This window comes from Alosa pseudoharengus, unplaced genomic scaffold, assembly GCF_046254945.1.
Source record: "Alosa pseudoharengus isolate Yale_2024_CS ecotype anadromous, Long Island Sound unplaced genomic scaffold, YU_APseudo_1.1 YU_APseudo_1.1_scf_23, whole genome shotgun sequence".
In the NCBI taxonomy this organism is placed as follows: Eukaryota; Metazoa; Chordata; class Actinopteri; order Clupeiformes; family Clupeidae; genus Alosa; species Alosa pseudoharengus.
The window spans coordinates 20,196,874-20,219,050 of record NW_027468685.1 but is presented as its reverse complement, the minus strand read 5'-3'; the positions used below and the strand labels follow the sequence as shown (position 1 = coordinate 20,219,050).

General features: G+C 44.7%; 1 protein-coding gene across 1 annotated transcript; it reads left to right on the top strand.

Moving 5' to 3' along the window:
- Positions 1–1,884: 1,884 nt before the first annotated feature.
- On the top strand, positions 1,885–21,582 carry chd4a (chromodomain helicase DNA binding protein 4a). Its single transcript, XM_076301961.1, has 41 exons — positions 1,885–2,095; positions 2,632–2,778; positions 4,982–5,100; positions 5,921–6,181; positions 6,523–6,641; positions 6,797–7,062; positions 7,257–7,384; positions 7,566–7,701; positions 9,114–9,283; positions 9,631–9,858; positions 9,976–10,179; positions 10,445–10,656; positions 10,814–10,945; positions 11,131–11,230; positions 11,361–11,552; positions 12,553–12,753; positions 13,114–13,251; positions 13,390–13,511; positions 13,666–13,839; positions 13,989–14,130; positions 14,260–14,391; positions 14,559–14,676; positions 14,863–14,987; positions 15,130–15,222; positions 15,352–15,490; positions 15,598–15,770; positions 16,008–16,197; positions 16,809–16,895; positions 17,064–17,155; positions 17,617–17,750; positions 17,861–18,005; positions 18,125–18,293; positions 18,441–18,556; positions 18,991–19,261; positions 19,386–19,448; positions 19,569–19,727; positions 20,022–20,130; positions 20,243–20,375; positions 20,536–20,731; positions 20,929–21,092; positions 21,287–21,582. The coding sequence occupies exons 2-41, from the start codon at positions 2,715–2,717 to the stop codon at positions 21,299–21,301; spliced, it is 5,931 nt and encodes a 1,976-aa protein (XP_076158076.1). The 5' UTR covers positions 1,885–2,095; positions 2,632–2,714; the 3' UTR covers positions 21,302–21,582.
- The last annotated feature ends 595 nt before the right edge of the window (positions 21,583–22,177 follow it).

Below are 22,177 nucleotides of genomic sequence, written 5' to 3'. Positions count from 1 at the left end.
GCCGGGGGGTGGGGGGGGGGGGGGGCGTGTGATTTGGTATCCATGGAAACCACCCCCATATTCCTTTGATTGGTGGGTAAAGGATGTTACTCACACCCCCACACCCATCTCCACACACACATATTACACACACAGAACACACAGACAGACAAACACACACATTGAGAGATATGCCGTGTGGGAGGAGTGGTGGAAAAATGTGTCTGAAAATGTGTGTGTGGGTATTTGTGTAGTAGCCTATGTCATATATCTGTTGTTCTTTGTATCATGTGTTTGTTTGTTTCTCTCTCTCTTTCTGTCTGTGTGTGTGTGTGTGTGTGTGTGTGTGTGTGTGTGTGTATGTGTGTGTATGAAATGGACAGAAACCCAGAAAGAGTGTGTGTGTGATGGACAAAGGCAGGACCAGAGGGAGGGTGGAGACAAAGGGGAGGACGTTGAGAGTGACAAACTAAGTAGTGTCAAAATGAGAGCTTGCTGAGTCAGAGAGAATGGTGGACGACTAGCTGATGAATAGACAGAGAGGTCTAGAAACGGAAGACAGGGAGAAGAAGAGGACATTGAAAGTCTGCTAACATGTTTCTTCCTTGTCATGTCTTTGAAAATGTAAAAAAATTATGAATGTACATTGTACAGTCCACATACCAACTCTAGCTAAATCTACCTGCCGACCTTTTCCTAGCTACTAAATTGTTTTGTAAGGCCTGACACAAATTACCAAATGCTAACATTTTGCATCAAGCTGTCTCTAAATGAAGTATCCCACTGTATCTATTCCTCAACCAGGTTGTAGGCATTCTGACTCAGCCAGCTGCAATGTGACCTGACCCATGTCTATCCACATGACATGTATCTGATACAGCATACACTTGGCCATTGTGTGCTCTTGCTCTTTGTGTAACCACAGTCATGTTAAGGGAGTTTGTCTTATGTGTGTCACTACATGGGCCATCCAGCTACTCTACTCCTTGTGGCATTGCTACTGAGAATCCCAACTTCATAGTGAAGCTGCTGGGTCTAATCTTTGGACAGGCCCAAGTGGACAGTGAGAGGGAGAGAAACATACCGGTTGGTGAAGAGATGCAGAATGAATGCCATTTAAGCATTACAGGCTAGTAGGCAGGGATAAGAGTGCTATGTGTTCCCATATATTCCCATATATAACAGGTGCCTTCACAGTAAGGTGCAATGTCTCACTATATCAATGTCCATGGTTTTGTACCAGGTGGATGCACATGGTATCAGAAGTGTCCTTTGGGCACATGTTTGGGTTAACACTTTTCAGAGGACTGTAATTGTACTTTTGTTATGTGCCAGCAAAGATATGTAGCCTACACCTCTAAGTTCATGTTGATGTTGTTAGACTTAGACAAATATTCAGAGGGAATGACTGATACCACAATGACCCCTCTTTAACCATTTTTTTGTTGTGCTTGAATACCCCCCTCCCCCACCCCATGCACATTGTCTATATTTATGTGTGCATATGCCATGTGTTGTTAAGACTATGTCATTTTGAAGTGCATGGTGCTGTATGTCTGCATGCATGTACAGTAGATTGGAGGTGAAATCTTGTAGTCATGTGGCATGGTGTTGCCATGTGACAGCTTTTTTTCCTCTTGCTCTCTCTTTTTGGAGTTATGCTTATTGTGGGATGTCAGTGACTGTGCTCATTATTATTATGGGATGTTGGGTGGGGGTGGGAGGGGGTGAGTGTTTCTATGGTAACGTTGGTTGCTAGGGGGGCACGGAGGAATGGGGAAGAAAGTGTATGTGGGGGATTATTATGGTCTGTACGTTGCAAGGTAACTATGCAGAGTGGGGGAGGGGTAAGTGTATGTGGGGGGGTTATTATGGGATGTCTGGCCCCTGATCTCTTTGTGTGTATGCAAGGGGTGTTAGTGAGTGAGCGAGAGACGGCGACGTCGTATGAAATGCCGGACAACATCCAACATTAGAATACGGCTTAATTGATTGGAAATACATTTAGTCTTGAGTACGACTGTAAGAGGAATACGACATATTTTAGTGTGTAAAGAGTTAATTACAAAATAAGGTAATCCATTTTTTTCGGAAACAACGGGATCATTCAAGTTATGTGAGTAACTGTACATTGTTGCAATTTTTGACTACTGTTTCAACGAGTATGTTAGAATCGCATGTGTAAAACTACGGACATTTCAACACTTTAGTGTCCCGTGTCCAAAAGACAAAAAAATGAATTCATGGCGGGACGACATATTCGTGCCTCCGAATTTAGCCGGTAAAGCTAACAGGCGAGTTAGCAAGCATACAAAGCTGTCGCCTGCTTGCCAGAGGTATATATCTAGTAGCTAGCCAGTATGGTAATGTTAGTTAGCTAACCGCTAGGAGCTTGGCCGCTAAAGCAAAGGATGCATTAAGTATGTCTTGTCATCTTCGTGTCATTCCTTAGCGTTTATCTTGTTAATGTTAGATACTTTAGATCTTTTTGTAGTTACCTTGTTAACTACTTTAATAAGGAATATCGTAGGTCGAGATTCTAGGTCCACCTGGTGCTCAACCTACTCAACATTAACTTCCGTTTGCTTTTTGTTCTTTTTGATTTCACCCCCTCGCCACCGGCTTTCCCTCCTCCCGCGTCGACTTGGATAGACGCAAGATTGGGTAAAAGCCGAAGAGGAAAAACTACTCAAACTACATTTTCCCACACTGTGAGGTGAAAATACACAGTCATAATGTCGGGGAGTGAAGACGAGAGGGATGATTTTGGACATACTGAAAAACGAAGCATGATTCAAGGTAATGTAATTTAAATTAGCTGGCACAACATACACAACAGTGTGATGGCTAGCTGGCTAACTTGGGTTAGGTTGAAACAACCACACTGCATCCATCAATATATGCTGCAACTGCAACCAAGTTTTAAGTTGTATCCATGCCTGCATTAGACATGTCCATGGCTAACGTGAAGGCTTACCAGTTAAGAGTTCCCTGTTACATTGATAACGTTAGTATCTCAAACTTTTATTTGTGCTTGTTATTTAAGTCAGTAGACGGACGAATATGTGTGTTTGAAGCTTTCATCGTTCTGGGTCATGTTGGTTACGTTAACATTGTGATTATGAACTTATTGTATATGTTAACATAACTCTAAATTCTGGTTTGGCTGAAAAAGCTTGTAAAACTTTGAAGTTTTCGGAGTTAAGAAGACTGAACATGTGCAACTAATCCGTAATTTGAGAATTACTACAGTACTTCTCAACGCCATGCACTTACTGGACGATAGTCAATCGCTGCAAGCAGTTAGCGAAGATGGCAAACTGCAACTATGCGGATCAGTGATGCGGATTCATCCATTTGCGAGCTAGGCTATCGCTTGTTATCCGCTAGTTAGCTCACTTGTTAGCTCCGTGTCATAACTCCGCATTTCGACATCCATCCATGTTGGCAATGCCTCTATGATGTTCCCAGTCGTGCTGTTGACATTTGTAGCACACGAAAAGGGAATTGGTCATTTTGGTGTATGACCTTAACGTAACAGAGATGCTTATTTCACACCGTGTTCCCGAACTGCGGCCTACCGGTATTTTCGCGTGCAGATGGTGGACCGCCGCGAGCTCTGTTGGATTGGTAGCTAGTTGGTTAGCACGCTGATGACGTTGGTGTTTGGCGTGTATGTACGCCAGGTGACAGAAAGCGGTAGACTTGACTCTGGAAGTCATTTTCTACTAATTTAAACAGTTGTTTAAACCAGAGCAGAGTAAAATCTACGTTTTGCAATTTTGCTTGCAAGACCACTAGCTGTTTCCAAGGTAGTAGCAGAGTAGTAGGCTATGTGACGACGGTAACCGGAAAATGCCGCGAGGGGCTTTCCCTAAATTGACAACATTGTCACAACCGCTACAATAGTTTTATTCTTCATGATACAAACAGAAATCGTGTTTCATTGAATGTTTTCAAAGGTGTCGAGCTGATTTGTTCGTTGTTAAGCGTGCATTTGTCAGGATAAGTAACATTAATACTATGGCGCTAAGTACTTAAGAGTTGGTCGCTCCTTCTGACTTCAGCCTTGGATTTTTCTTCACCAGCGAGCGTAACGCTAACGTTAGCTAACCAACATGGTTAACGTTATAAATCGGTAACAGATTATGCAAGAGGAGTTAGGACGGGTAGTCTTAACCTTAATTATCCAATACAGCGCGTCTATTGTTTTTGGATATCGTTTTATGTGTCATTCAAGCATTTGTCTTTCCGTGTCCAGGTGCTTGATGTCGTTTTTAGTTCTTGATAAACTAAGAATTTACTTCCGTTCATTGCTTGAAGTTGTCCTGGTTTGAACTGTTTTCATGATTTCGAACAATTGTTGTTGCTCTTGTGACATTCACGAAACTCTTGTTAGGGACATGTCACTGTGGTGGAGGTCATGTTCTATCAGATCCTATCGCAAGAGCCGAATGACATTGTCAGTAACATTGCCAGCCAGTTTTGCACTCACAGACTTGAGCGACAGATCTTAGATACAACCTACTATTCACTAACCTACAGAAGTGCCACAGTTTGACCTGTCCTGATATTCCTCTGCATTCTCAATATGAATCTGCAAGCAATTACATTAGAGGATTTGGGCCTGACATGGTTGTCAAGGTTGCACCGAGTTCTTTATTTGTTCTTTTATTGCACGGTACATATGATTTGCAGAAGTGCTTCAAACTCAAGTGCATCATTTATCACACTAGTTTTTGCATATTTCACATGTTTCACTTTTTCAGTCACAAAGTTATATTATAAAAGTGAATCCTTTTTTTTATTGAGAGCTACTCTACGCCTTCATCAATAGACAACTTAGCAGTGTTGGTGCTGTTAAGACATGAGTAAAATGTTGGTGCTTTTTCCGGTTGTTAGCACAACTATTCCACAATGTGCTGCCGGCCCCAGAGGTCGGTCGGGAGTGAGGTGGTGTGGGGCTGGGCTGACAGGCTTTGTGTGTCTGGCTTCTTTCCAGATGAGGAGGAGCTGGAGGAGGACATGTCAGAGGGCGAAGCCCCCAAGGTGAAGAAGAAGAAAAAGGCCAAGAAGAGCAAAGAGAGCAAGAGCAGCAAGAGGCAACGACCACGACGCGAGGTGCGTGTGTGTGTTTGTGAATATCTGTGCCCTATGCACAATTAGTTTTGGACCCATTCCCTCCATACCGATTTAATGGTCCTGCTCTGTTTACTTGTACAGTCTTTAAGTTTGAGATTGTCTTAACACCATACTGAAAATTGCAGCTTTGTTTAGGCCCAGTCATTCTCATGGCTGCAGTCTGACAAATTCTTGGCAAGAGCTGCCCCATCTCAAGGGAGCAGAATTAACACAGTATTCCTGTCTTCTAAATTTAACTTGCATTGGGCCCTTGTTTGCTGGACATCTCCTATAAAGGCCCATTTTCTGCCCCATTTCTCACATGAATTCTTGAGATTGACTCATATATAATTCATCTCTGATGTAGGAGTGTGACCTAGCAGTAATTTTAGGTTTTATTCCACTAGCTCATCCTCAATGGGGAAAATGGTATTTGCCCTTTACAAAGATAAATTACAGCTGCAACAGTACTGAGCAGCATTGAGAGTAGTCAAGCACCATTCTGCTGTACTTCCCATATCTAAACCCAATTTCCCTACTGTTCCCTTTATGACTTTTTCTTTCACCTATAGCTTTGTAGTTGTCACAGCCACACAAACCACCTAGGGCTTGTGATGTGAACGTTTGTCGACCTATGCTTGTGTTGATGTGTTTATGCATGTAATAAGTGTATTGATCAATGCAAATTTCTATCTGAGCATATGTCTACATCTATATATGAGAGTGGATTTTTTTTCATTCCATTTGTGTTTGTGTGCAAACCTGTAATGCACATGTTTATGAGCGCTTGCATTTCTAATGTCCCACGTGTGTCCTGCAGGACCCGCCGGTTAGCTCGCCAGAGCCCATCGAAGGCCCTGAGCGGGAGGAGGTCGAGGAGGAGGCTGTTGGTGGCGGCGTCCGCTCGGACAGCGAGGGCAGTGACTACACACCTGGGCGCAAGAAGAAGAAGCGCGGCAGCTCCGCCAAAGAGAAAAAGAGGAGCAGTGGTGCCACGGAGCGCAGCGGAGGGTCTTCCAGTGCCAAGAGGAAAGAGCCTGCGGAGGAGGAAGAGGAGGAGGAAGACGATGACGATAGCTCGGTGAGTGCTGGTTGGCTGCTCTTGAACCATCCTTGAAGGTGCAGCAATTTTTCAAAATGTGTTCCTTAGTGAAAGCAACTTTGCTGTAAATGTAGTTCAACCCCCTTTAGCAGAAAGCATTTGGCATTAAAGCATTAATTCCATTCCAACTTTAAAATGTAAGACTTGCTTTTTATTGTTCTGCAAAGAATCCTCTCTTGAAAAGGTTGAATGAAATCTGAAAAATTTCCCTGCATGAAAGCATGCCACATTGTCCAAATGTTAAAGTTTATAATTTCATCAGTGCCCTGACACTTAGGCCAAGTAAGTAATTTGAATTAAACCTGGACTTGTCCCTTCAGGAGCCTAAGACCTCATCTCAGCTTCTGGATGACTGGGGTATGGAGGATATTGACCACGTCTTCAGTGAAGAGGACTACCGATCTCTCACTAATTACAAAGCCTTCAGCCAGTTTGTCAGGTATGGAAGCTTTCGCGTCTCTACACAGCTTTTGTGTGTATCACTATTAGTGATAAGTTATTATTTTTTAGAGAAGCTAGTGCAATACTCCACATAAGTGGACACATCTTCTGACTCTGTCCTGACCTCATCTCTATGCCCCCCCCCCCTCACAGGCCCCTCATAGCAGCGAAGAACCCCAAGATTGCCGTGTCCAAAATGATGATGGTGCTTGGCGCCAAATGGCGTGAGTTCAGCACCAAGAACCCCCTGCGAGGCTCGGCCACAGCCACTGCCGCGCTGGCAGCTGCGAACGTAGCCGCCGCCGTGGAGAGCATGGTGACTGAAGGACCGGCAGCCACCCTCGCACCCCCACCGCCCCCCGAACCGCAGCCACCTCCAGCCCCACCGCTCCGCAAAGCAAAGACAAAGGAGGGCAAAGGTGAGATGACCCGAGACCCTTGAGGTTCATGAGGGACCTAAACCTGTCTGCTCAGGCACCAGTAACTTTAGTATCAATCTGATTTGGCTCAGTTGTAATATTCAGAAGATGTGTTCCGTTTGACGTGTCATATCTGAGTTCTGTGGGCTTGAACCTTGTATAGAGTTGTGAACATCCCATCATTTTCTCAACAGGACCTAATGCTCGCAAGAAGTCCAAGCCAGCCCCCAAACCCCCAACCCCAAAGAATGTAAAGGCCAAGAAGGTGGCTCCACTGAAGATCAAGCTGGGAGGCTTCAACAGCAAGAGGAAGCGTTCCTCGGTGAGTGTTTCCTGCTTTTCTTTGGATGGATAACACTCCTTTCTACCCTGTATCACATCATTTTGTGTTTCTCACCTTTTCTCACTCACACTCTTGTCAGTCTGATCTCTTCCTGTCAGAGAAATATGGTATTATTAACTGGTTACTCATACCCAGTCTGTCACCTTGTGTCCTGACTCAGAGCGAAGAGGATGACGTGGACGTGGACAGTGACTTTGATGACGGCAGCATGAACAGCGTGTCCGTGTCAGACAGCTCCAACAGCCGCAGCAGCCGCTCCAAGAAGAAGCCCAAGCCCACCAAAAAGAAGAAGAAGGGTGAGTGGCCGCTTGTAGTTTAACCCATGAAGAGTTTGGTTCCAAAACGGCATATCCACCATTTAAATGAATTTTCATAAATCTTTGTTTTTTTTTTTCGTTTTTTTTTCCAAGTCATTTCAGTAGAAATGTTTTTGGGTATTGTTATTTGATTTGTCTTTACTCAATCAAAACAACACAACTGCAATTTGATTGATTACTTCCTGGTATACACAGTTAAATAGCATGACTTTAATGTTTTTAAAAACCGGATATATAGTGTTTTGGAACCAAACCCTTCACATCTTTCTTGCGACTTGACTCGTAATGATGTTTTCTAAACAAAGTTCGGGAGGAGCCCTTAGGGATGATTGACAGCAATTAACTCACCTGTCTTCCGCTGCCAGAGTATTTAAGCCGGCCTCCTTATCCATACGTCACACGCTGCGGCGCTCGCAAAATTATCCCTCCTCCTCCCCTTACTCCTCCATTTCACTGATAGGCCAGTTACGCATCCTCCTTACACTGGGGGGTGCAAGCGGCCATCGCTCTATCGTGATCTCCGCTTCAGGCATTCCATGACCACGGCCAGCTACCATGCCAAACACGCGCGCTTAGCTTATACAGTCAGTATAGCATAAGGGTGTCATCGATCGAAATTACATCTCAATCTCGAACTTCGAACTTAAAAGTAGAATCGACGATGCAGCCACACCCCCAATGTCACGTCCAGCATGTATGCCAAGACGCACAAACACACATGCACGTGCTGAACTGCAGCGTCAACACTCCGATCGCTGCAGCCAGTTAAAATATAGGCCTACACATCAACTTACCGAAATCAAAGCCCCTCTTGTTACTTTGAATTCACCGGTGTGGAAGTATTCGTTCATTCACGTCAATTAAAACTAATTTAGCCTACTCAACTTAGCCAGTGAAAAGATGGTCTAATTACAGTCCAAAGTTACTTTAAGGCTTAAAATGCACATTTATAAGTACATATTCCATGAACACTAACCTTGGGTCTTTTCGGAGTGTGCTGAAACAATCAAATTAACATTCTGTGTTGTTTCATTTCAATATGTTCACGTCTCTGTTTTAGCCTAATGTTAGTTCTGTTTACATTACAACCTCGCGGTTGGAACGGTTTCAAAGCGGTTTCAAAATAAAAGCCCCCTGAAAAAGAAAAGGAAAAGACCAAAAAGAGTAAATAACATATAAGGAATGCATTAATAGTAATATTTGAAAAAGATCGAAAATCGACTCGAATCGTGACTTTAAAATCGAAAATTACATCGAATCGAGGATTTGGAGAATCGTGACACCCCTAGTATAGCAATCATGCCGACGGGCGAACTAGTGAATGTAATTATGTTTAGTGATCGTCAGGTTTTTGAAGTTCATTTTCACACTTGTCCTTTTCCTTGCCTCAGTGGAGGAGGATGGCGATGGCTACGAGACTGATCACCAGGACTACTGCGAGGTGTGTCAACAGGGTGGGGAGATCATCCTCTGCGACACATGCCCAAGAGCGTACCACATGGTGTGTCTGGACCCTGATATGGAGAAAGCCCCTGAGGGCACCTGGAGCTGCCCGCACTGCGTGAGTCTCTCTCACACACACACACACACACACACACACACACACACACACACACACACACAACGGAACCCCACACATGCGCGCACACACACACACAACGGGAACCCCCCACACTGAAAAGGGAACATCACACACACAAACACCACGGAACGCCCCCTGGTGGTTTATGCCCTCACTGGAGTTTTTAAAATCATAACAGCCACACATCACTCCACGCAGTTGATCCATCTTCTCCCATAGTTTCTGTGCCAATATGAAGGGATAATGGGTCATTCTCAGAGGAGAGTTGAAGGATGACTAGCTCTGTCACCCTCTCATCCTTTCCGCTGTATTTGATCTCCTCTCAGGAGAAGGAGGGCATCCAGTGGGAGGCGCGCGAGGAGGGCTCGGAGGCCGAGGAGGAGATTGAGGCGGCCGCCGAGGAGGACGACCACCACATGGAGTACTGCCGCGTATGTAAGGATGGCGGCGAGCTGCTCTGCTGCGACTCCTGCCCCTCGTCGTACCACATCCACTGCCTCAACCCGCCCCTGCCCGAGATCCCCAACGGAGAATGGATCTGCCCGCGCTGCTTGGTGAGCCAGTCAATTACACAATCTGTGTAAACAAGTTAGATTGACAAGCAACTGAACGAACTTCAAACGAGGTTTTCGGTGTGGCCATAAAACTGGATTGTGTCGTTGTGTTCCCAGTGTCCGGCCCTGAAGGGTAAGGTGCAGAAGATCCTTACGTGGCGCTGGGGTGACCCTCCACCCCCGACCCCCGTGGCCCGTCCTCCTGATCTCCCTGCTGACCAGCCAGACCCTCCCCCACTGGCTGGCCGCGCAGAGAGAGAGTTCTTCGCCAAGTGGCACAACATGTCCTACTGGCATTGCTCCTGGGTATCGGAGCTACAGGTAAGCCCACCTGGATGTGTGTAGACACAACTTGCATATTTCCACACATAATCCTGTTGTTGATCATGCTCTCTTTTGGTTGGCCTACAAGTAATCTATGCATCCATATTGTACCAGTCTTCAGTAAATGCATGACTAAACACTTCCATGGACACACAGTTTAATTCATCTTAGTGGTTTATAATTAGTAAATATTTCTCTTCAGTAAGTTTGAAGAGTTGAACGTTTGAAATTGAGTCCATTTGCTCTCCCCCTCCCCATCTAGCTGGAGCTGCACTGTCAGGTGATGTTCCGTAACTACCAGCGCAAGAACGACATGGACGAGCCCCCGTCCATTGACTTTGGTGTTGAGGGCGATGAGGATAAGAGTGACAAACGCAAGAACAAAGACCCCGTCTATGCACAGATGGAGGAGAAATACTACCGCTACGGCATCAAGATGGAGTGGATGATGCTCCACCGCATTCTCAACCACAGGTGAGCGAACACAGACACACACACACTCTGTTAAACAGCAGCTGGTTAGCTCAGTAGAAAGATAACTAGGGAAAGGTGAGATGACAAGGTTGACTAATAATTAATCTCACCTTCTGTTTTCCTGCAATTCTCCTCCATACTTTACCTGTGTGTGCAGTGTGGACAAAAAGAACAACGTGCACTACCTGATTAAGTGGAAAGACCTGCCCTATGACCAGGCCACCTGGGAGGCTGAGGACATGGAGGTTCCCGAGTTCGACACTTATAAACTGCAGTACTGGCACCACAGGTATGCATTGACTTTACAGGTTAGTTTATACATCACATCTGATACACAGAGGCAGTTCAACGTGCTTTACATAGATAATATGTAAACAACAGATAATGTTTAGAAGAAAGGACCGTAGGTAAAATAGCATTATCAAAAAAACATAAAAGAATGGTCTGGTCTAATGGTCTGTGATTGTGTATTAGGGAACTGATGATGGGAGATGAAGGAAGGCCCGGCAAGAAGCTGAAGATTAAGGGCAAAATGAAGAGGCTCGACAGACCTCCTGAGAACCCAGTGGTGGATGTAAGTGTGTGTGAGAGAGAGAGAGAAGATACAGGCGCAAAATAGTCCATCCAAATATTACTGCACAATGTGTAACTTGTCCTAGAAGTGCTTACACTTTTTTTTTTTCTTCCCTATTTGTCCCTTAAAGCCCACCATCAAGTTTGAACGCCAGCCCGAGTACCTGGACTCCACAGGTGGTACCCTCCACCCGTACCAGCTGGAGGGTCTCAACTGGCTTCGCTTCTCCTGGGCACAGGGCACAGACACCATCCTGGCCGACGAGATGGGTCTGGGAAAGACTGTGCAGACTGCTGTGTTCCTCTACTCTCTCTATAAGGAGGTGTGTGTGTGCGTGTGCTTGTGCTTGTGCGTGTGTGTGTGTGCACCCAAGATATGGAGAAGGTGAATGTGAAGTAGAAAAACACGTAGATGTCAAGGTGATCTGATGCATTGTAGGTCTAAACTGATATTGTAGTCAGACAACTCATTATTTTTTGGGGGTTAGAAACATGTAGTGCTCCTTAATAGATTTGTCTTTTTCATTTCTGTTTGTATTTACAAGCAGAGTACTGAATAATTAAAGCAAGCATACGCTAAGAGCTCTTCTAAATTTGGAAGATATCTGTCTATTTAAGAGGATGATTGATGAAGATGCTGACTGATCTATCCACGTACAGCTGTTGCAGTTTTGTAAAAGCTTTTGCCATAGAAAAATGGGAAACTTTGTAACCTGCATCTTATATGCTCCGTTTTATTTTCATTTCGGTCTCAAAATGAAAGCCGGAGTTCCTCAAATGTTTGTCAGGTTGTCATGCAACATGACAAGCCCATGGCTCTATGAGACCACAATTCCGCTTCAGTTCTCCCATTATAATCCAGGTTTTAATCAGCTGTCTTCTTGCTGAAATCTCTGGTTATTATAATGCCATCTGTGCCCAGCTTTTCACGCAACGTTATCCTCGGCAAACATCCACATTATCTGAGCCGACATTGTGGGGAATTGTATATGGCCATATTAGAATATCGGTACCATTTCATTTGATACAATGTTGATGAATGTGGCGTTATCCTTATGCTATGGGCTGCATAAGAGCGTAATCCAGAAAATCAGTGGCCACATTTTGTTTGTCAAGCTTGAATGGGTCTGGCAGCCAGCATGGAGATACTTCTGCCACCTACTGGTGAAACTTGAGACAGGACGAAGCTTTTTGGCTGTGTCTGTCTGTCAAATGATGCTGTTCAGTTTTGTTAAAAACACAAGCCTTATCACTTTTGGTCAATTTTAAGGGATCCTGGAGTTATCCCTGAGAATGACCTTTTCTCCTTTTTTCCACCTCCAGGGTCACTCTAAGGGACCGTTCCTGGTGAGCGCCCCCCTGTCCACGATCATAAACTGGGAGCGTGAGTTTGAGCTGTGGGCCCCAGACATGTACGTGGTTACCTATGTGGGTGACAAAGACAGCAGGGCTGTCATCCGTGAGAATGAGTTCTCCTTCGAGGACAACGCCATCCGCACCGGCAAGAAGGCCTCTCGAATGAAGGTGAGGAGGGCAAGGATGAAGGGAGGATTTCAGTGTGTCAGACTAATACTAATTTATAGACTCTTTCAACTACATTCATAAGGCAACTCATGATAACTTGGTTTCAAGTGTTAAAGTCGATATTTTGTAGAGCATTACACTAAAGTCCGTTTCATTTTCATTTCAAAGTATCTATATTGATTTTGAACGTTTTAAATAAATCGGAAATCCTCTAGGAACAGATTAGAAGGGTCTATAGAATAACTAGGATGGCATGGTTGTGGGTGCGGTTCTCCTTGGTGAGTCTCGTTCCTTGTCTTGCCTGTCGATTTGAGTTTGAATGGTTCCCCTGACTTTTTTTTTTTTTTTTTCTTACTTTAGAAAGAGGCACAGGTGAAGTTCCATGTCCTGCTGACGTCGTACGAGCTGATCACCATCGACATGGCCATCCTGGGCTCCATCGAATGGGCTTGCCTGGTAGTGGACGAAGCCCATAGGCTGAAGAACAACCAGTCCAAGGTGAGTTAATACGACAATGTAATACAGCTGGTCCTCTTTATGTGAGAGTTTAATGATCATTAATGATCAAAATCATCAGCTACACGTAGGATCCTTGAATGAACTGAATTAACTCTGTTGTGCTCCTCTCTCCTCTAGTTCTTCAGGGTGCTGAATAACTACCCTCTCCAACACAAGCTGCTGTTGACCGGAACACCTCTGCAGAATAACCTGGAAGAGCTCTTCCATCTGCTTAACTTCCTCACGCCTGAGAGATTCCAGTAAGTGTGTGTGGTGTGTGAGTGTGAGCGTGCTGCCTTTAATCTGTATTATGGCTTTGCCAAAAACCCTAGAGGTATTGTACAGAAATTATCTTAAACTGTACAGAAATGTACAGAAACAATATCTTAACTGCTGGCCCTCTTTGTATCTTAGTAACCTTGAGGGCTTCTTGGAAGAGTTTGCCGACATTGCCAAGGAAGACCAGATCAAGAAGCTGCACGACATGCTGGGTCCGCACATGTTGCGTAGGTTGAAGGCGGACGTCTTCAAACACATGCCCTCAAAGACGGAGCTCATCGTCCGAGTTGAGCTGAGCCCAATGCAAAAGTACGTGAAAGAGGATGGATGGGAGGGTGTTGAATAAAACACTGAATAGAAAATATTCACACCAATCAAAATATCCAGTCAAGATCTCTACATTAGTGGAGACCATATGGTTTATTTGAAGTGGTTTAAAATGTGTCGTGTCTCTACAGGAAATACTACAAGTTCATCTTGACTCGCAACTTTGAGGCCTTGAACACCCGTGGAGGTGGTAATCAGGTATCCCTACTCAACGTGGTGATGGACCTAAAGAAATGCTGCAACCACCCCTACCTGTTTCCCGCGGCCGCAATGGTATGATCCATAATTATGTGAACTATTGTCTTGTGAACATACCATGGATATTTACATAGGAATATTTGAATGAACGTGTGCTACAAATTAAGACGCAGTGTTAAACATGTGATTGATGTTCTCAAACAGGAAGCTCCAAAGATGCCCAATGGCATGTACGAAGGTAATGCCTTGACCAAAGCTGCTGGAAAGCTGTTCCTGCTGCAAAAGATGCTTAGAAAACTCAAGGACGGTGGACACAGAGTGCTTATTTTCTCTCAGGTATGACTGTGTGTAACATGTGTTTTGTGTTTTGTAATTTACTTATATTTACAAAACAAAACATATTTGCTTTTCTATAATATTATGTTACGTACATGTTTTTTTTACAATTTTGAACAACAGTTTTGTTCAGCAAAGGCACTAACCTGTTGGTATGTTCTTCCCAGATGACCAAAATGTTGGACCTGCTGGAAGACTTCCTGGAAAATGAAGGCTACAAGTACGAGCGTATCGATGGAAGCGTCACTGGAGGCATGAGACAGGAAGCCATTGACCGCTTCAACTGTAAGAATTCCTCATTATCTCTTAGCCTCTTAGCTGTCTAACCCCCCTAGTATTTAAAACTGAGTGAATTAACACTCTCCAATTGCATTAGCAGACATTGTAAAGCTTGGTTTACACCTGGTTTATCCAGTTATCAGAGTTCAGTCTGACTCATGTGCTTTGGTAACATTCTGTGTTCTCCTTCAGCACCGGGTGCGATCCAGTTTGCCTTCCTGCTGTCTACCAGGGCTGGTGGTCTGGGTATCAACCTGGCCACAGCTGACACAGTCATCATCTACGACTCCGACTGGAACCCTCACAATGACATTCAGGTCAGTGACTGCACCTTAGGCTGATTTTCAGAGCTTTTTGTGGGTTCACATTGATGTTGATCCCCTCTGAAATGATGAGGCAAAAGGCAAAAAACGTTTATGATTCTAATCTTTTCTGCCCTATTCTCACCCTCCTCACCAGGCTTTCAGCAGAGCTCACCGTATTGGCCAAAACAAGAAGGTGATGATCTACCGTTTTGTCACCAAGGCCTCTGTGGAGGAGCGAATTACTCAGGTACAAGAAATTCACAACTCCCAATTCTCAGATACTGTGTTGTGCCCAAAAATGGAATACCATGATATAGCAACACCTCCATGATACCTGGCAATACCTCTGATCTGTGTTTTTTTTTTTCTATTTCAGGTGGCAAAGAAAAAGATGATGTTGACCCATTTGGTGGTGCGTCCAGGTCTTGGCTCCAAAACGGGGTCCATGTCCAAGCAGGAGCTGGATGACATTCTGAAGTTCGGAACAGAGGAACTTTTCAAGGATGAGCTAGATGGTTAGAAATCCATCATCACCCAGCTTGAAGCACAAAGACTGTAATATAGAAAAATGAAATGTTATCCGTCACAAACAACAAACGCACAACTATTTCTTTCTTCGCAGGAGAGAACAAAGAGGAGGACAGCAGTGTCATCCACTATGATGAAAAGGCCATTGACCGGCTCCTGGACCGCAACCAGGACGCCACTGACGATGATACTGAGATCCAGAGCATGAACGAATACCTGAGCTCCTTCAAGGTGGCCCAGTACGTGGTGAAGGATGAGGATGAGGAGGTCAGTACTTTTAAATTAGCATTCGACCCTTCCAACTCTAAACAAGTCCAGAAAGGTTACACAAGAGAAGTTGAATATAATGAGTATGTTTTTGCGGGTTTTTAAGCATTTAGTTGGATTAGAAAATCTAAGGAATAAGAGATCACCAAATGTCTTTGGGAATGCAATATCATACTTGTGACCAGGCAGTCCCCATCAATTTTTTTTTTTTTTTTTTTTCAACGTTTGTTCTCCCAGGAAGAAGAGGTGCAGCGTGAGATTATTAAGCAGGAGGAGAGTGTGGACCCAGACTACTGGGAGAAGCTGCTGAGGCACCACTACGAGCAGCAGCAGGAAGACCTGGCCCGCAATTTGGGCAAAGGCAAACGTATCCGCAAGCAGGTCAACTACAACGATGGCTCCCAGGAGGACCGAGGTAGTAGACGGGGTAACAAACGGCTCTGCGCGGCATTACTACCTTCTAACCATCCCCCTTTGTGTTTGTCTTTGTGTTGATCATTGAGTAGAAGCATGTAGGTATGTAGAGAAGTGGTCCATGTGTGATTTGGGTTTAGGACTTTTTTTTTTTTTTTTTTTTGTGCGTGTTTTTCTGCATTGCATTTTTCAGTTTAGTTGGCTTAACCTCATTGCATGCATGATCTGAGGATGATTGCATGGTTAGTGTCACGGCGAGTGCTCACACATGCCTTAAGAAAACCCTTTCAGACCTTTTACTGCAGTAACCTGCGGGCACACAGGAATTGCTCACTCAGACAAAAACATGCCTTTGTTGCCTGTTAAATTGGTCGGCTGTGGCTGTTTTTTTTTTTTATTGCTTTTACTTGCATTTATTTACTTACAAGCACCTTAGCTATAAACTCCCTCATGATTCTTTATGGGTACTTGTTTGTGTTGGTGGGTGAACACTCAATCACTATTAGAAAGTAGAAATGTTTGTGTAGATACTAGTAGACCGACTTTACAATTCTACATTTTTTTATACGTGTATAACATTCTGTGCTCTTGTCTGATTGTTTTTTCCTTCCCCATTCTCTACAGATTGGCAGGATGACCAGTCTGACAACCAGTCTGATTACTCAGTGGCGTCTGAGGAGGGTGATGAAGACTTTGATGAGCGTATCGAAGGTACACAATATCTTAACCTGCTGCTACTGTGTATAGGGTGGACTTGCAGTACTCCCTAAGTCTCTGATTCAGGACCTGTGTTAACATCATTTATCGGGTTGCAACTGTAAGAGTACAAAAGCTTTTTAATGTAGCCTCTGTAAAACTGTTATCTCTTTCCTCCTGCAGCTAACTCGCGACGACCCAACAGGAAGGGCCTGAGAAATGACAAAGACAAGCCACTGCCCCCTCTGCTGGCCAGAGTTGGAGGCAACATTGAGGTTAGATTCAACTGGAGCACCACACACTTCCAGAATAGCAGAGTTTTTAGCCACATGCAATAAGACTTATCAACAGCTCAACCCCCCCAGTCACACATAATCACTAACTCATGACAATGACAGCCCTCCCTCCCACACACAAGCACACACACACACACACACAAGCACACATAATATGAACCTGGACAGAACTCTTGCACTTTACGCTGTCTATTATTAAAATGTGTATTGTTTTTTAGAACTTGCTATTTATTATATTTGCTCTTTATTATTGCTGTAACTGTATTTTGGGTACAGCGATTTAGGATTTTTTGAAGTCTGCTACTGCCTTATCTGTCTCGTTGCTCTTGTGGCAATGACAATAAAGTACTTTGGAACTCTGCTTTTCTCTGAAACTGTATGTATGAATGTGCTGCTGTAGTGATGCGTGATTGGACTGACACCTTTTGCTTTCCCCTCAGGTGCTTGGTTTCAATGCCAGACAGAGGAAGGCTTTCCTGAATGCTGTGATGCGTTACGGAATGCCACCCCAGGATGCCTTCACCACCCAGTGGTTGGTCAGGGACCTGCGAGGGAAGTCTGAGAAGGAGTTCAAGTGAGTGACTGTGCCGCTATCTTGGCTTTTTCATGGAGTACCGCAAGGCTTCATAGTTAGACCTGGACTTTTTTCCCACCCAATTGAATGTATGATGTTTCTTTGCTTAGGGCATATGTGTCGCTCTTCATGAGGCACTTGTGTGAGCCCGGTGCTGATGGCGCAGAGACTTTTGCCGACGGTGTTCCAAGGGAAGGGTTGTCACGGCAACATGTTCTGACACGTATTGGTGTGATGTCACTGATCCGCAAAAAGGTATGTCTCAGTTGCCTTAATGGCAAATTTCAATAAAGATGTTTAGTGCACTTGTCTATGATGACCTACAGTTTTGATGACCCTGCTTTGACCTTACTCTTTGGTCTGTGACCCTACAGGTTCAGGAGTTTGAGGAGGTGAATGGCCAGTGGTCCATGCCCTGGATGATGGAACTGGAAGAGAGCAAGAAGGCAGCGGCCGCAGCTGCTGCTGCTCAGCCAGAGTCCCCAGGCAAGACCCCCTCCACTGGAACCCCCGCAGACACCCAGCCCAATACCCCTGCCCCAGGTTGGCCACTGTTTACTTCTTTAGCTCCCCTTTTTCCTCAATGAGGGAATCCCAATTCTTCTGTTGGTGTGTTATACAAATTGTTCCCGTGTTCCTAAATGAGTTGCTCACCTCTGCGGTTTTGTCCTTTATCAACTGTTGGTGCAGAGGATGCCTCCAAAACTGAGGATGCCAACAAGGACGCCGCCGACAAAGAGAAGGAGCAGAAGAAAGAGGGAGAGGTAGAAAAGAACGGGAAAGAGACAAAAACAGAAGAGTCAGAGGTGAGCCTTCACATTAAAAAAAAATTGACATTTCAAAGGAGTTTGTCCACATAGCTTCTCTAGCAGTGAATCCCCTTGGGGAGATTGCACACTGCTCCAACAAACGCCAACAAACTCCAACAAACACCAACAGTTGGGTCAGTGTGGGCTGGCCGTCTGTGTTTGTTGGCATTTGTTGGATGGAGTCGTTAGAGTTTGACATGACAGTTGGTTTTATGAACATTCTAAAGACTACCTGACAATTTCCAACAACTGACAATTTCCAACAGCTGCCAACTTTGGAATGTTTGTTTGTTTGGTATTTGTTGGAGCAGTGTGCAAGCTCCTTAAAAGTATCATTATTGTTGACTTATTTAAGTGTAGCCACATCCAGTACCTAATGCCTTAACAATTGAAAGAACTGTTAACAATTATTACCACTCTATTGACCTCAGGTCATTGCCATCCCTGACGAGGAGGAGAAACCTTCAGCTGAACAGAAGGACAAAGAGTCTGAGAAGAAGGAGGCTGACGGCACCACGGAAACAGACAAAGCCGACAACGGAGAAGAGAAGGATGAGAAGGAAAAAGAGAAGGAGGAGAAGGAAAAAGAGAAGGAGGAGGGCGAGAAAGTAGAGAAGAGCGGGGAGGCTGGTGAAGAAAAGGCAGCAGTGGACAGCAAGCCAGATGGGTCAAATGGCAAGGTGGAAGATGCTGAGGTTAAAGGTGAATGGAAGCCACTTTTTTGTTCAATAGTATCTGGTGTTGTGCTTGATGGTGAATAGCACAAAAAATATTTTCTCGGAACAGTCTGCTCCACATGCTAATTTGTTTCTGTCTTGTGCTGTAGCTGAAGACAAAAAGGAAGACAAGCCTGAAAAGATGGACACCACTCCTGCACCCGACAAGAAAGGTAATTGCGGTTGCCACACCTGCATTACTGTTCATAATGCTTCTTAATGTAAATATAAGTAATATGGGACCATTGCTGGCCTCAGCACAGCAGTTGTTGACTTGTGTGTGTTGTGTTCAGATGCAAAGGATGAGAAGGAGGCCGTGAAGACGGAGGAGCCAGCGAAGCTGCAGAATGGCGACGCTGCCACTCCAGGGGCAACTCCAGGGGCCAGCGAGGAGAAGAAGAAGACGGCCAAGACCCGCTTCATGTTCAACATCGCAGACGGAGGCTTCACAGGTCAGTTAGTCCTAATTAAACATCATTCTCTGTCTCTGTGTTGACCTGTATGTATCTGTATGTCTGTTTGTCTCCTCGTTTTTTTTTTTCTCAATTCATTCTGTATTATGTTGGTCTTTCATGACCTGTACCCGTGTTTTCTTTGCTCAGAGAGTTCACTTTTATCTGTCTTGTGGATAACTGGATAATGCTGTTCTTGGCATTCTTTGCTGGCCTGTTGAGATTGGGTCCACAGTCCCAACCTTTTGCTCGTAATCATCTGCTCATATTCTGTCTCTGTCTGTCTCTCTGCAGAGCTGCATTCCTTGTGGCAGAATGAGGAGCGGGCGGCCACAGTTACAAAGAAGACCAATGAGATCTGGCATCGTCGTCATGACTACTGGCTTCTGGCCGGGATCATTCAGTATCCTTTAAGCTTTGTTGGGTGTGAAGGTCAGTGTGTGTGTGTGTGTGTGTCTCCGGTCAACACCGTAAAAGCATTTTTGGAGATGGCCCTTAACCTCATTGCTCCTTAGACATGGCTATGCCCGCTGGCAGGATATCCAGAATGATGTGAGGTTCGCCATCCTCAATGAGCCCTTCAAGGGCGAGATGAACCGCGGTAACTTCCTGGAGATCAAGAACAAGTTCCTGGCCAGGAGGTTTAAGGTACGCTTTCTTTGTGGATGACTTGAGTTAGTGGGACAACGGCTTGAAGAACCTTGAAAACACACCTTCCGAGTTCTCAGCCTAGCTGACTAAACAACATCCTCTCTCTCTCTCTCTCTCTCTCTCTCTCTCTCTCTCTCCCTCTCTCCATGTTGTGCAGCTTTTGGAACAGGCTCTGGTGATTGAAGAGCAGCTGCGCCGGGCAGCCTACCTGAACATGACGGAGGACCCGTCCCACCCCAGCATGGCCCTCAACACACGCTTCAGCGAGGTGGAGTGCCTGGCCGAGTCGCACCAGCACCTCAGCAAAGAGTCCATGTCGGGGAATAAGCCGGCCAACGCCGTCCTGCACAAAGGTGAGACGTCACCTACTTAAAGTCGTCTCTGACGTGACGGTGATTGATTGAGGTGGGTCGTGATGTAAAACCAAACTTTATGTTGACCAGGATGTTATTAATTTGGGAACATTAAGTACCGAAAGTACAGAACTTTTTTTTTTGTTTTCTCACTTTGTAATGACTTGTTCACTCACCCTCTCTCGTGTCTATGTCAGTGCTGAAACAGTTGGAGGAGCTGCTTAGTGACATGAAGGCGGATGTCACCCGTCTCCCGGCAACCATTGCCCGGATACCTCCTGTCGCTGTGAGATTGCAGATGTCTGAGAGGAACATTCTCAGCCGTCTGGCTAGCAGGGGCCCCGAGACACAGTCGCAGCAGGTGTGTAGGACCGTGTGTATGTGTGATGCGAGTATCCACTCTTATCTGAGCACAGACATTATCAAAAGTAAATAATTTGCCTCAATAGGCAGGTTGTAGGTGTTGACTTGGGGCCGAAACTATTCTGTGGTAAAAGTAAGGCTTCAGTAGAAGTTAATGACGTGAATGTAACTTGTGCTCTGTGTTCTGCTCAGGTATCGCAACAGTAGCCTGTAAGGCTCACCCTTGACCTCCCCTGCCACCAAGCACCGCCCACCACCTCAACATTCCTGATTGGCACCTCAGAGGACATCTCGCCTTAGCTTGAAGCCACACCCCTTTACCTATATATGGACATGCAGCGTTTCTATTGGCTTTAAACAAAAGGCTGAGGAAACTAAGCTATTTTATTTTTTTGTTTGTTTTTATTTCTTTTTGATTTTTCTTTATTAATATTATTGATATAATGTTATTATGGTTTTTTGGGACCTAAAATAAAAATTCAATAAAGTTCTCTGTTCCTTTGTTTTCTAAGTTGACTTCAGATGTTTCTGAAGTTCAGTTCTGACAACATTGTGGTGGCCCAGACAGCATGTGAGGTGCCACAGGGGAAATCTGACCATTGGCAAAGACCAGCCAAAAAAACAAGTGTCTCTATGGTAACAAGCTGTGGTTTGCATCAGATAATAGACAAGTTGTGGTCTGTCTGTTTCAGACAATCACTGGTCTGTGCCTGCCTTCACAGTCTACGTCTAGAATTGCTTTTGCGTCCAGCAGACACCAGCCACCTTGTTTTACACACTTTTAATCTTGCACTGCTTAAATATAGTGCACAATTATTCACCTTTTAAGCTTGCACTGCTTAAATATAGTGCACAATTATTCACCTCCATGCCCATATGTATCTTGCCTGAAGAGAAAAATACTGAATGCATTTGACAAATGCTACCAACAAAATTCCCAGATATTACATGACTTGGCCCAAAGATCCTCTAATTTTCCATGTCTGGACTTTGAAATGCCAGGATATTCCAGATATCCCATGACTTTGGCGACCCTGTATTAAGTGTTAAAGGAAAAAATTGCCGGAGTTTTCACATAAATCT

Coding starts and splice junctions, on each gene's coding strand:
- chd4a (XM_076301961.1), top strand. CDS start 2,715: ATGTCGGGGAGTGAAGACGAGAGGGATGATTTTGGACATACTGAAAAA. Junction 12,754..13,113: donor AGAAGGCCTCTCGAATGAAG/GTGAGGAGGGCA, acceptor TTCTTACTTTAG/AAAGAGGCACAGGTGAAGTT. Junction 18,294..18,440: donor GCCCAATACCCCTGCCCCAG/GTTGGCCACTGT, acceptor CTGTTGGTGCAG/AGGATGCCTCCAAAACTGAG.